The sequence below is a fragment of the Thunnus maccoyii genome, chromosome 4, assembly GCF_910596095.1.
Source record: "Thunnus maccoyii chromosome 4, fThuMac1.1, whole genome shotgun sequence".
In the NCBI taxonomy this organism is placed as follows: Eukaryota; Metazoa; Chordata; class Actinopteri; order Scombriformes; family Scombridae; genus Thunnus; species Thunnus maccoyii.
In genome coordinates, this window is record NC_056536.1 from 24,001,084 (window position 1) to 24,015,303 (window position 14,220).

The 14,220-nt window shown below is 40.8% G+C and overlaps 1 protein-coding gene across 2 annotated transcripts in view; it reads right to left on the reverse strand.

The window, feature by feature from the left end:
• scube3 (signal peptide, CUB domain, EGF-like 3) overlaps nt 1-14,220 on the reverse strand; it is a 72,728-nt gene that overhangs the window by 29,675 nt on the left and 28,833 nt on the right. For both annotated transcript variants that reach the window (XM_042407838.1, XM_042407837.1), the window contains exon 4: nt 11,917-12,051. In XM_042407838.1, the coding sequence (XP_042263772.1) occupies nt 11,917-12,051 (135 nt within the window). The remainder of the gene's footprint in view (nt 1-11,916; nt 12,052-14,220) is intronic.

Consider the following 14,220-nt stretch of genomic DNA (forward strand, 5'->3'; position numbering starts at 1 on the left):
GAACCTGGGCCTTCATCTCTCTGAGGACCAATAAAAGCCAAAGTGTTGACACAATGGCCCTTTTCTCCAGGCCAGGCCCAGCTATCATCCACTGTGTGCAGTTCTCTCTTAACTGGCTGCCAAAGGCCTCCAGTTTTTATCATTACTAAATGATGGTAAGCAGAAAGAAAACAGCCTTTCATAAGGAGGTGGACAGGAAAGTGAAGGAGAGAAATTAGAAAAAAGAAACTCTAGATATGTGCCATGATCCACTAAAACAATCTGCTGACCCATAAAACACAACTCTATATGTAGAAACTAATAAAAACTATCACAGACCACTTTATAGGCAGAGAACTGGACAGGAAATAGAGTCCAAAGTCTTGGAATTGAGAAGGAGACTTTCAAATAGCTACTGAGGGACAGACCAGAGTGGATATGGGTTTTCACACAGCTCAACATGGACAGGCGTCATCAAAACTACTGTGCTTGTGGTAAAAAAAGGGAACACTGCAATTAACCAAGAAACAAGTGGGAGTGTTCCCTCTGCAAAGTAACCACAACTTTATCCTCCCAGGACAGGTCATGACCTCTGTACCCAAAACGAAGAGGTGATGTTGTTGCTAGAAGCCAATAAAACCTTTGTTTTCCTTTTACACTATAGGTAATGGCATGTGTGTTAAAGGATAGGTTTGACATTTTGGGAAATACGCTTTTTCACTTTCTTGCCAAGAGTTAGATAAATAGATCGATACCACTTTCATGTCTGTTCGCCAAATATGACACTATAACCAGCTGCCAGTTAGCTTAGCTTGGCACAGGGGTAAACTGCTAGTGTGGCTCTGTCCAAAGGTAACAAAATCTGCCTACCTGCACCTCTGAAGCTCACTAACTGACATGCTCATACAGCCTCCACCCTGTAAAATGTTGTAAAAAGTCCTTTTCACAAGTCAGCTTTTGCACAGGCTAAACAGACTAGATATAATATGTGTTAGTGTTACTAGTATGTGTTAATTAGTAAGCTTAAGAAGTGCTGGTAGGTGGATTTTGTTACCTTTGGATAAAAGCCAGGCTATCTGCTTCCCCGTTTCCAGTCTTTGTGCTAAGCTAAGCTAAAGGCTTGCTGGCTGTAGCTTAATATTTACCATGAAGATATGGCAGTGGTAACAATATCCTCATCTAAATCTTGGCAAGAAAGCGAATATGTGTATTTCCCAAAATGTCAAACTATTCTTTTAATAGATCCAAATATCCAAATATCATTTGACTGCATGATTGAATGACCAATAAGAGCATTTAATTGCATGCCAAGAGTGATGTGTTGCATTTGTTGCCAGAAATCAGGTTTATTTTGAGTTTATTATCAAAAATAAATCTTCAAGAATATACCATGAGGGCAGATACATTTGTCTCTTGTGACCCATAAAATCTTGATGAGTACGCCGAATGTCCAGTGCTTATCTTTCTTATTCTTACCTTAAAAAAATAACAACAGCATGATCCTTGGGGATAAAGTGACCACTGTAAATCCTTTTTAGCTGCCTTGAAGCAAAATCAATTTGTGTTTCTGTCATTGACTGAGTGGACTTCAACTTAATATGTGAGATCAGCCTCCATGCCTGCAGGACATTAAGTCCAGGTCACATCACACTGCTGCCTTTCTTAAAACCAGCAGGCCAGAAAGAAGTGAACGTACATAAGGATTTACTGATGATGGCAACTCCTGTAGGCAAGTCAGTAAATGGATACCTGTGTGGAGAGATTGATTGGAGCTCAAATCACTATCTAAGGCAGCGGCTAGTAATTTAAGCTATAGCTTGTGAGCTACGAATGAAAAAACTTTTCATCCTGCACTCTCAGAACCAGACAAGCTCTTAATACATTGTAAAAATCTACTGAAAACCTATTTTCTGATACAGTACATCATCTGTATCATGAAAAAAGGAATTCAACTGGATCACATGTTATGCGCAGGAGCTACAGTACAGGCTCTGAGCTAAAATCTACCAAGAAAATAAACAATAGTAAACTTAAAACAGCAGGGTATGAGTTTTAACATGACACGAGGAATTGCGCAAAAGAAGAAAAGTTAACATGGGTGCTGCAGCTAAGATGTCGACTCCTGTGATCCCCGAACAAAAGATCCAAGGAGGCCACAAGTTCTTCACCACGGCACTGCAAGCTCTCTTAAACCTGAGAACCATGTAGCAGAGAGACTGAAACAATGGGGCTGAAGTAGTGGAAGGCATGCCAAGGGTTTATAGTCTGCTCTAAGTGCTTGGGGCAGTGAAAAGAGGGCTCATGGTCCGTGCTGAGCTGCTGTCATACGTCTCAAAGGGGAGACGGTCCCCTCTTTGCTCGACATTGGCTGGAGAACATTAAGCAGCTAGCTAGTGCTGGTTGGTAACAAACTGAAAAGAAGGGGCCTAAGCATGGAGCCACCACACTATTAAAGCAACATTCCTTCCTCTTAGATAATGGGCCCTTAAAAGTTTTAATAGGAGGATAAAAATGTCAGTGCATGGAAAGGAGAATGGGAAAGGAGCTGAACCGGATTGGGTTGGGCTGAGCTGCGACGCAGATGGTCAGACAGAGCAACGGGGCAGCCAGCCGGTCAAGGAAGAAACTCATCTCCACCAAGTCCGTTCATAGAGAGCAGAGAGAATCTATCCAAGTGCTACTGTTTGGTCTGTTGCGCGAGCACGGATTTTCTCCAGCTCCCAAAGGCCTTGTTGAGGCTGCTCGTTTCACTCCCTTTTACGGAGAGGAGCCGCTGAAAGCATAAACTACCAGAAAATGGGAAAGACAGCTGAGAGCATTCTGGACGAATACATGTCACTGCCAAAGTGCTTAATGTACAACTTTTATTATGATGTTATGCTCACGAGACTGCAACAAAGCATATAGAGTTATCATATGCTCCACTCCAAAACAAGCCAAGCACAGTTTTCTGTGGAGATGTCCCAAGCTGATGCGGAAGGATTGATTTCGGGACTGCTCCAGGCATATCGGTGTCAACTAAAATAAAACTGATCAAATGCAGGTCCTTTCTAAACTCTACTCGGTTTTGTCCACCGCAGCCTGCTAGTGTTGCAGCGCTGCTCTCCTTTACGAAAGCAAGGCAGTGTGCCCAATAGCTTGCGCTATTGTAACTCAAGTAACTGAGTTCTGGCACCCAAATTGACAAAATACAATGATTCATTAAGCTCAGACACTAACAACTTTGTTATTGGCTCTTTAATTTCTCCTCTCAATTTCTTATTAAAGAGCAGTGTGCAAACCATTCAGGTAGCAGCAGAAGAAGTAAAACATATCGGACCAGATTCAGTATCAGCAGATACCCAACGTTAAGGATTTGGATCGTGATCGAGTCAAAAAAAAAAAAAACCTGATCAATACATCCCTCATCTTCTAATCAGTCTAAAGTGGTGTACAATTAAAATGATTTACTTTAGTTGAACATTTCTGGTAAAATAAAGAATAAAGAAGATGAAAGCCTCTTGAGATTCTCTTCTATTTTATACAAATTTGTGTATGGTGGAAACTGTATGTGTATGCGTTTATGCATACATGCATTAATGTATGCGTATGCATTGACACACAGGTGTATTTGCATAATGTATGCATGATGCACACAGATTTGTGTGTGCCTGCCCATCTGTGTCACAGACAGTTGTGCAGCACCTGCTGGGGATGTGCCACTCTCCCCTTCACTCCTCCTCTCATTCTATCAAGGTCACCTCACTGTGCAGTCCCAAAGGAGCCAGGCATCCCTCCAACAGAACAGGGCACAGGCTAACACAGCAGAACACATTCAAGCTCCTTTGCATTCCCATGCACACAAAGGATGCTAGCTTTCTTTAATAGAGAGATACAAGAGATAGGAGATACAGTATGTTATTACAGAGCCGCATTCTTCCCAAAATCAAAGGGCCGAGGCAGCTGAAGAAGGCATCTGTCTCCACATAGCTCAGTCTGGCTCTCTGGTTATAGCCATGACAGCCAAGTGTTAGTGGAAAAACCCCACTGGCACTCAGGCAGTCCACAGCAGCATGCTGGGCTGGCCAGCTTAGAGATGGCCTTCAAGAAACCCACGAGCGAAAGGGATGCCCGTCTCAAATGAGGTGCGGAGAATTCAGTGGCAAGGCAGCCAACATTTGCTAAAGCCCAAGCCACTGGTGTATATTTGTTCAAGGGTGGGGGCGGGGGAGGTGGGGGAGGTGGGGGCATGGGGCCTGTGAAAGTCTGGACAAAGAGGAAAGATGACGGGAAGATAATGAAGGAAAGACACAGAGGGAGAAAATGAGGAGGACAGAGAAAGACAAGAGGGACAGGAAAGTATCCCGTATGTCTTTTTCTCTGCTGCTGGACTGACGGGAGAGACTTAATAGGTTGCAATGGGAGCACGAGGCGTTCCCTTCGCTCCACTTCCCTAGAATAGGAAAAGAGCCTGGTTATACGGTTGGGCTGCAGAGCAATGGAGCAGCGACTTTTGCACTTGTAAAAACAGTTCTGTGGCCAATGCACAGACAGTCAAGCAGGCCTGCTGAGAACCAACGGGGGACACATGTAAGAACCATGTCAGTTTCTGCACAGTGGGACAACTACACAGCACTGGCAGAGAGCTCCTTTTCACACGAACATACATCAAAACCCATAGATTTTCCTATCACAAATAAAAATAGTTACATATTCAACTTTGCAATGTTAAACACTAAGTATTGCATCACTGGAATGATGGAAACTGGCCCTAAAACAGCACATTACTTCATGAAATTAAAATGTACAACAGCCTGCTGAATGGATATCACATTGTATGAAAGTAGGTTAGTTTATCCATTTTTGATATGAAAAAAACAAACAATAAAACAGGGTTCAATGACCTTGTACCTGATTTCATAGAGAAAGAATTTCATGGCTGGAAAGCAAAACTAACTGAGAATATGATGCGACCATTTATTATGGATTTATTATGATCACATTTATTGGAAAATTCCTTGCGCTGCTGCAGTTCTGGCCAGCGCAGAAAACACATATCCTTAAGCTGACACGCTACGGTCTGCATCTAAATGTCATAACAAAACATGTCTGAATGTGCCTCAAGCAGGATTAAATTGAAAATTATTGAGCTTTGTGCATGCACGCACATTATATCCATCATGTCCGTGTTCATATTTGAATTTGAGAGAGAGAGAGAGAGAGAAATAGATTAGCTGCACAAGTAACAACCCCCTTGGGAAGCTAATGAAAGTTGTAAACACAGGAAGAGGTTTTCATTGACAAAGTAAACATTTCTTGGAAAGACAAGGCTTACTGTACAGAAAAAGAGCACCGTTTATAACCACAGTCAGGTGACCGATAAAATTCTTGGAGGAAGTGTTGCTTTGGTAACCGAAATCTGAACATCAAATGAAAGATATTATATTGTAATAGCCTATACTGTACACTCAGAAAGTCTGTTAAATCATTTCAAATAAAATGATTTATTTTGCATGATAGACATCCTTCTTGACTGCAAACCTTGCTTGCTGATAATTTATGTTCATCTGTTTATGGTTGTGCACTTCGGAGACTTGAGTTCAGTGGCCTGTTAAAAGATTTCTGCAAGTTAAAAGGTGAAAGTAAAGCCTCAGGGATCATGCATGTAATCAAACCTTTTCTCTGCAATGAGCTTCAGATACTCATGTAATCACCAGGCTGGTGTGAACTTTCAGACCCCTTTCTGCTATTTCTCAGCTTTCCGCACAGTGTCAGCCACACTTCTGCCATATTGATTGGCAGAGTGACAGGAAGTCTGTTCCAGAAGATTCATCTACTTGTTAAAAGTTACATCTCTCCTTTAACTTTGCTAGTTCAACTTCTTCATCCACCTGCACTGACTCACAATGAACTCTGCAGAGCTGATAATTTGACTTTCAAATCATATAAAAATCATATTTTGTGTATTTTTTGAAGCTGAGGACAAAAGCACTGAATGCATAAGCTACTATACGTGACTTATGTAACAACCCATCAGTGCACACTTTAGGTAATTGCCCTACCGGATATTCAGAAATGTACAGGACTAAAATTATGGATGTGTGGGTTGATGGAGTCTGAAATTCCAGAATTCCAATGTGCTGGATCCTGTCTCACGCACATATAGTATGTGTGTTGTAGTTTTCATGTTATCCTCCTATATAAAAGAGACAATAAATCAAACGCAAAGCAGTGGAACCCTTTTTGACCTAAATGGCATTCCTATCAACCACTAAGCACCCTGGCTGGCCTTTCAAAGGCTTTATTTCTTTACTGGGAGAAATGTTTGGGGAGAATAAATGAACTGTTACATTTTGGCCAGCTAGACGATGGAGCCTTCATTTGGCCGAAGTTATTCCTGTTCAGGGGGGCAGGGGCAGGTCTAATAAGAGACAGGCCAGCAGCAGCCTTGTCATTAGCTGAGAGGCTGGCAGACCCCTGCTGCCTAATTGGCACAGGCTCACTGCTAACAAGGGCTCGCTACCAGCAGGGGAAACAGACTGGTAGCGCCAGGCACTGCAGTGACCAGCTCTCCACTGTCCCCAGAAAGACTCGCAGAACTTGCCCAGGGAACACCTGACCCATTAATGAAAGAAATGGAAAACTGATGTCTTTTTAATGAGAACAATAAAGCTCATGAGCAAACTGCACCGCAGGCTCTCCTATTTAAGAGGAAGCCTAGCAGAATGGATGGAGGGATGCATTTAAACAGACTTGGCTGGGAGATTAGATCAGTTTTAATTTTCTCAATGATTTTTTTCATGAGCCACTTGTGCATAATTTTTCAGCATGCGAGGGTAGTGATATTTGCAACAATTCTGCAGGGTTATTGTCCAATAACTTGCCGAAACCACTTCCTCACCACTTCCATTTTCTTTTCGACACACACTGTCGTAATAAGAGCAGTAATAATAAGCAGATGAGTAGTTCTGTCTGTTAGGCTTTCAAAAATAATGAAACAATGACAGGGTGGCTATCTGGTGAGTGAAGGAAGTTTGTAGATTTATGGCAGCTTTAATCTCTTGATCCAGTGGGTCTCATCTGGAAGCAATAAAGTCAAAATTAATATGAAAATGGAAGATTAGTGTGACACGAACTGAGAGCATTTATCAAGGAAGAAAGAAGAGAGGAAGAGCAAGTGAAAGAGAGACAGGGGAGCCCGGGTGCTCATACTCTGCTCCTGACAGCACTGATATCGTCGTAGTGCTTTGAAACACATGATCCAGCTTTTCACTCCACTCAAATAACACTGTGTTTATGAAATGTAAACATTGACAGTTCACTAGGCCAGACTGATCTCATAAACCAGACTTCCAAGATCCTCCTTTCACCATCCAGGGGACTTAGGAACATCTAATGACTCCCAGCTCAAGCAAGTTATCAAACTCAATTGAAATTAAGAACAAAAATGATATAGTTGGGCTCTTTAATAAGCATTTGTATCAGCTGGCTGTATTTTCAATGAGTCTAAATCAGCACTGTGACACCTCGAGCTGGTTCATAAGACGCCTGTTTTGAAAAGAGACTATCTGTATTGCTCTTAAAGCTATTGATCCAAAAAAAGTCTCTGGAACCAGACAACCTAGAGCCCTTCCTATTAAAGGTTAGAGCTGAAATTATTGCTAAGCCTATAGCATACATCTTTAATTGCAGTCTACAGACAAATTCGATCCCAAAATTATGGAAGGCAGCCTATGTGCTTCCCTTATTAAAGGGTGGAGATCCTTCAGATCTTAACAATTATTGCCCAATTTCCAAGCTCTCTATTCTTGCTAAATTGTTGGAAGCTCAAGTAAACTGGTGATTGAAACAATTTCTAGCAGATCATGACATTTTACAGAAAAGATTTACAGTCAGATTTCAGAGCAGGGCACAGCATTGTTACAGCAGCTATGCTGGTATTAAATGATATTGTCAATACCCTGGACAAAAAGCAACACTATGCTGCTTTATTTGTTGACCTGTCAACTGCATTTGACTCTCTAGACCATGAAGTATTGCGAAATAGATTAAGTGATATTGGAATAGGGGGCACAGCTATAAAATGGCTGAAGAATTATCTCACAGAGCACACACAGTGTGTTTTTACAGATGGTCTTAAATCAGACTTTTTAGAGATTTCCAAGGGTGTCCCCCAAGGTTCGATTTTAGCTCCTATTTTATTTTCTATATCTATAAACAACATTATGAAAGACTTGCAAACAGCAGTGTACTCAGTTGCCCCTTCTATGAGCCAAGCCATTAATGAGCTTCAGATAGCATTTCATCAGCTTGAAGTCTCACTACATGAGCTCAAGTTAGTTCTTAATACAAAGAAAAGTAAATTCATTAATTTTTTTTAGGGCTCGTTCCCAATCCCCCCGGTAAAACAAATCTCTACACTCTAAGTGGGACTCAATCGAAAAAAGTGTCCTCTTATAAGTATTTAGGTATCTGGTTGGATGAGAAACTTTCTTTCAAAGTACACATTGAAAATCTTGGAAGAAGCTGAAACTAAGGATAGGTTTTTCTTTTCGAAACAAGGCTTGCTTTAACATGTTAGCCAGGAAAAAAATTGTGCAGGCCACCTTTTTAAGTGTTTGGACTATGGTGATGTTGTCTACATGCATGCTGCCTCTTGTTCACTCCACCTTTTAGATTCTGTGTACCACAGTGCTCTACGATTTATAACCTACTCTGGTTACCGCACTCATCATTGTATGCTTCATTATTTGGTAGACTGGCTGTCACTAAGTCTCTGTAGACAACTTCTTTTGTATATTTTTGTGTGCAAGGCCATGCTGGGTAAACTCCCCTCTTATATATGTAACCTCCTGACGCAGATCTCCAGCAGTCTTCAGCTTCGCTCCACCAGGTGGCTTCATTACCAGGTTCCAAGGGTTTGCACTGAACTGGGAAAAAAAGGCCTTCTACTATGCTCCCTGGACTTGGAATAATCTGCAGAGCATTTTACATCCTAATAATCTAGTCCCCTTGGAAAAATTTAAAGCCATGTTAAAAGTCCATATAACTGAGAGATGCAACTGCCTTATTTGAGCTGGATTTAGTCTTTTCCTTGTGTGTTTGATGTTTGTATTCCCTATCTGTTGTGTTTTATTTCTATTTACACTGTAACTGGTGTGCTGTCTGGGCCAGGTGTCCCTGAGAAAAGAGATTTCAATCTCAAGGGACTTCCTGGTTAAATAAAGGATAAATATTTTTTTTAAAAATCATACAAAAGACAGAGGAGAGAAGAGGAGGGCACAGATGAAGAGATACTCTGAAGAAGAAGCGCTGCTGCAAGCCCCAGGAAACGAGAGATCTACAACACGGTCTCAAGCCCAAACTGTAGTGGAGCTGAGGAATCTGTAGACAGCTGGAAAACTACTCCTTGAATAGATGTGTTTTGTGATAGTGATAATAGCGGTTCATTTTCTCTGATGTTGCTTTTCAGAGCTGTGAAAAAAATCTACCAAACAAAGAACAGAGGCATTGTAAGATGTGCAACATGTTAAGTGTGACAAACAACACCACAACACAGAACAGCTCTGGGAAAGAAATCAAGGATATTTATTCTTTGGAGTCAAAATCCCAATGACCTACATCTCCAGCAGTGTCTGCTTTTAAAGTTGAACGAAAGAAAATTCATCCACTAAGAAATCAGTGGTGTTTGTTTGGACTTGTGCTCTTATTTGGACAAAACTGTAATGACCAAAAAGAAGAAAATTACATTTTATTTATTGTTCTGCAGTGATAGTAACCCCTGCTTTACTGTTCTCCAGGGACATGAATATTTGGTTCCAGCAGACACTGAACATCTGTGTGGGCGAGCACTAATATCACACCAATTCCGACAGCCACACGCCGACGTTATTAGCCGATGCTTATGTTGATTTAACACTATGTAAAATGTGTGAAATGTAAAAAGGCTCTGAAAGATTCCCATGTTAAAGACTTATGTGTGTTCATGTTATCTAACAATTCAGGAAAGCTGTATGATAACTAAGTTGGTTGTATGAGGGTTTAAAATATGGTGTATTAGCAAAATTTCATTATATCCATTATATTTTGGTTTAATTACACTGAACAATGGACTTTGGCTGACATGAGTCCATGTTTGCTTGGTTTTCAGGTACTTCCATATTATTAAGTGCCAAGTCGGATATATTGGACGTTTCAGAAAAATTCCACTTTCCCAGTCGTAGTTACAACATTGAGAGAACTTGTATTTATGGTAACTCCAATATGACACAAACATGGCATTAGTCCCATCTGTGATTTGAACAGTCCCTACATTACTGTGCTACTCTGTACGTTACTCTGTGTCATGATCCAAACAGTGTGAAGTCTGGAGGTTATAGAAATAGTTTCACAGTTTTGCTATTTGCTATCACCCAAAAAAAGGGAAGGCTAACACTAGCTTGCAACTCCTCCTTTAATGTGTGATGAACGTGAATGAAAAGTAGGCCTAATGTCTCGTCTCATCAGTGCTAACATTAGCAAGCTAGGGTAACTACAGTAGTTTCTACTTTTCTAAGTGGCAGCTAGTTAGCCTACCTTGCATATTTAATGTTAAAGATACAGTTAATAGCTACGGGGTTGTTGAAAAAGGGGTAAAAATGCCCTGTATCCAAGTTTGCAGGATGTATGATTATGACAGTCAGTAGCTCACTATAGAAGTTGACAGTGCATCTCCTAGCAACGCCGAGTCTCAGTTGTCAGTCAACCGCTGCCATGAGAAACGCCCAGACAGGCCTGAAGCTTAGTTTTCCACAAATATGTCCACAAACAGTTTTATTCTCTTTTGGAAAAATGAAAAATGTGCACATTAGCTGTTGTACTACCATCATTATCGAAGAAATTTTGTCTTTACACTTTCATCAAAATGTCTTTGGCACAATGAAAAGGCTGAAACCTGAAATTAAATTACAACAGTCCAAATGAAACAGACTAAAAACAGCACTTTTAGCAGATTTTGTTAATTATGTTAAATGGTCCAAAATGGCGTAATTTTTATGACATTTAGATACCATTGTACCAATGCCACAAAAATACAACAAACGCTTACCTTCTGTCGATTTAGTGATACATACAACATCTGTAGTATAGTTCATTTAAAAAAATACAACTTTCAGCAAAAAATCTGTTAAAGCTGAGAAATGGATCTTTATCACATAAAATATATTTTTTTTTGTGATTTTAACAATCTTGAGTGTATCTGTTACAAACTAGAATCACCGTGATGTTGTTTCAATCACACTGTTTGCTAAATAGGGATATTTTCCTGACAGCTCACTTTGCTTTGAATACAGCTATGACATTATGAATATATGCATCCTTGCAGTGCTCCTGTGTCTGAGAAGTAAGCCTAGGCTCTGTACCTTCTCCTGTCAACGTCTCCATCCCACAGGAATGCTCTATAAACAAGAGGTGTGTCTGCCCCAGGCTACACCTTTAATTGTTTTCTCTACTCACAGTACCCTGCAGACCACTCTCATACCTCCAATACCCTAAAATACTGCCAAGCACTAGATTGTTTCAATTTGAAAGGGTAGGAGAAAAACAAAAAGAGATTTATCCCAGTTCTTCTTTTTTTTTCTACATTCAGACTGGAGACACTTACCTTTGCTCACCTTTCATTTAGGCCTGTTAGATCTAATCCCATTCTCAGTTTAAATCTGTTCACTCATCATACTATTCAAAAGTAGCTCAACATTTGCATGTTACATAAAGAATTAACTGCATCATCATCATTATCCAAATATTACGTAACACAATGAGCTTTTGCCACATAATATCCAGCCTGAAGTCAAATGCACAACGACTGAGCAACATGTGTCCTTCTGTTTTTCATAAATCATCAGTGTGTGTGTGTGAGTGAGTGAGTGAGTGAGTGAGTGAGTGAGAGAGAGAGAGAGAGAGAGAGAGTGTGTGAATAACCTTTAGGCCTTTGGATACAGGTATGCTGGTTGTCACTCAGGAGGAATCCTTCTCTGCAGCGACATTCATAGCTGCCCATCATGTTGACACAAATCTGTTGGCATCCACCATTGCCTTCTGAGCATTCATCCACATCTGCCGGGAGACAGACACGCAAAACATAATTAATAAAAAGCACTTCAAGACAGAACAAATGCTACACAGATTAATGTTTGTTGGAATGTTGTCTTGGATCAAATCGTAACGCAGTAAATTGACAACTAGCTGTAAATCAAAATCAAACAGAGATGACACATATACATATAATATGCACTTAGATAATTACTTCAGTAAAATGTTAGTCAGCCAGTCAGTCAGTAGAGCAAAAGTTATTCTTTTTAGGCTGTTCCAAACCAGCAGCTATTTTAGTTGTGACACAGCACAGGGAGTTATCACTGCATTTTAAATTTATGTATTGATTTTTGATGATATGCCACTGTAATTTATAACAAGAAGCAGCAGCAGCAGCTCTAGGCTGTACTCAGCCAAAGCAGTTCTTTCAGCTAAATGCTAATGCTTACAAGGCCAGTGCTGTCATGCTGATGTTTAGCAGGTATAATGTTTACCTTACCTGTGACTTTAGTGTGTTAGCATGTTAACATTTCCCTATTAGCATGAACAAAAAGTACAGCTGAGGTTAATGGAAATGTTATTAGTTTTGCAGGTATTTGGTCACGAACCAAAGAATGACAAATAGAAATTTTGACCTGCGTGATGGATGGATGGAAAGTTAAAAGATCACCGAAGTTATTATAATTCATCCTGAGGGAATCATGAATATCTCTACTAAACTTCATGACTTTCAACACTTCAAACATATTGAAAATTAAATACAAATTAGGACATAAGCAGAAATTTGCTCTACTACAATTTTTTTCATCTGACTTAAAACATTTAGTTTCTAAAAGTGCTCATGGCATAAATTAATGTTTTTTAATAAATAAATTCATAAAAAATACAACAATATTTTTCAAAAGTGAGGAACTATTCACTTCCACAATCAAGGTAAAACAACCAGAGAAGCTGTGCTTTAAGTGCAAATGTCATACAAAAGAGAAACACAAGGCACATAAAAAATGTCTTTGGATATTATGAAAAGCCGGAGGAGTTTGTCTGCCGTCTGTGGAGGCCGTGTCTGTCTTAATGGTTATCTGACATGGCAGCACACCAGAGTTGCACTGAAAACCTCCAACTGTGCAGCGCTAAGCCATAAAAATGCACATGCAGCACAATCCCCTGGCAAGTGGGAAACCTGATCCACCTGGGCCAGAGTACCTGCTGATGACGAGTGTCTGTCAGCCCCATGACGGGAGGAATGCAGGGAGAGAGAGAGAGAGAGAGAGAGGGGAAGGAGGTGGGGAGGATGAGGAGGAGGGAGAGGGAGAGGAAAAGTAGAGATGGAAAGAGGAGAGAGTATGAGACATGAGGGGGGCGGGGGGGAAGGAGGGTAACAAGCAACCATGTGAATCCACCTCAAGTGCACACAAAGGAAGAGCATTTACCAAGGTGTCGCCTGGGGCCTCCCTCTGCCACAGGGCAAGAAAAGGAAAACTGACCACAAATGAGAGTTGCTGACTTCATTTCCACTGATAATGAATTACGCACTTCCAGCTGTTCTGTCCAAATGGCACAAAACTTCCCCCCCCCCCCATGTTATTCTGTCACTCCACAAAACGAATAAATGAACAGCAGAGGAACATCTATAAATCTTTTTCTATATTTGTTTATTTCCCAAATGAAAGATCTTGTATCATTTTTGCTGCTTTTATATGTCTGGCGGCTGCAGAGCTTAGCGGCCCCAGCCTAGCCTGTGCGTGACTGCACTGTGGCTCTGGAGGTGACACTCCATATTCTCTCTTCCCCCCGACCACACTGGAACCTTATCCATCCCTCTGCTCGATGCATCAATAATCTGCTGTATACACAAGGCTTTTTTTTTAATAAACCGTCATGCGAAACTAATTTACTGTCTATTTGTCCAGTCTGAGAAGGCCTCTAGATTAAGTTTCCTTTCTGGGGAATTCTCAGCCCAGCAGAGTTAGAAATTACACTTCACTCTGTCCTCTTCTTTTTCCACACAGAAATGCAGAGACATGTGGATGCACAGAATGTACAAACACACACATACAATGCACAAAGTGGCACCTGACTAGACAGAAACCTCAAGGGTTGATAAGTAGGTCAGTGGCAGGTAGCAGCCATGACCCTCGTCGGCTTGCCAAGTCCGCTGTCCTGTTCTCACATTCCATCACCCAAACTGTCTCT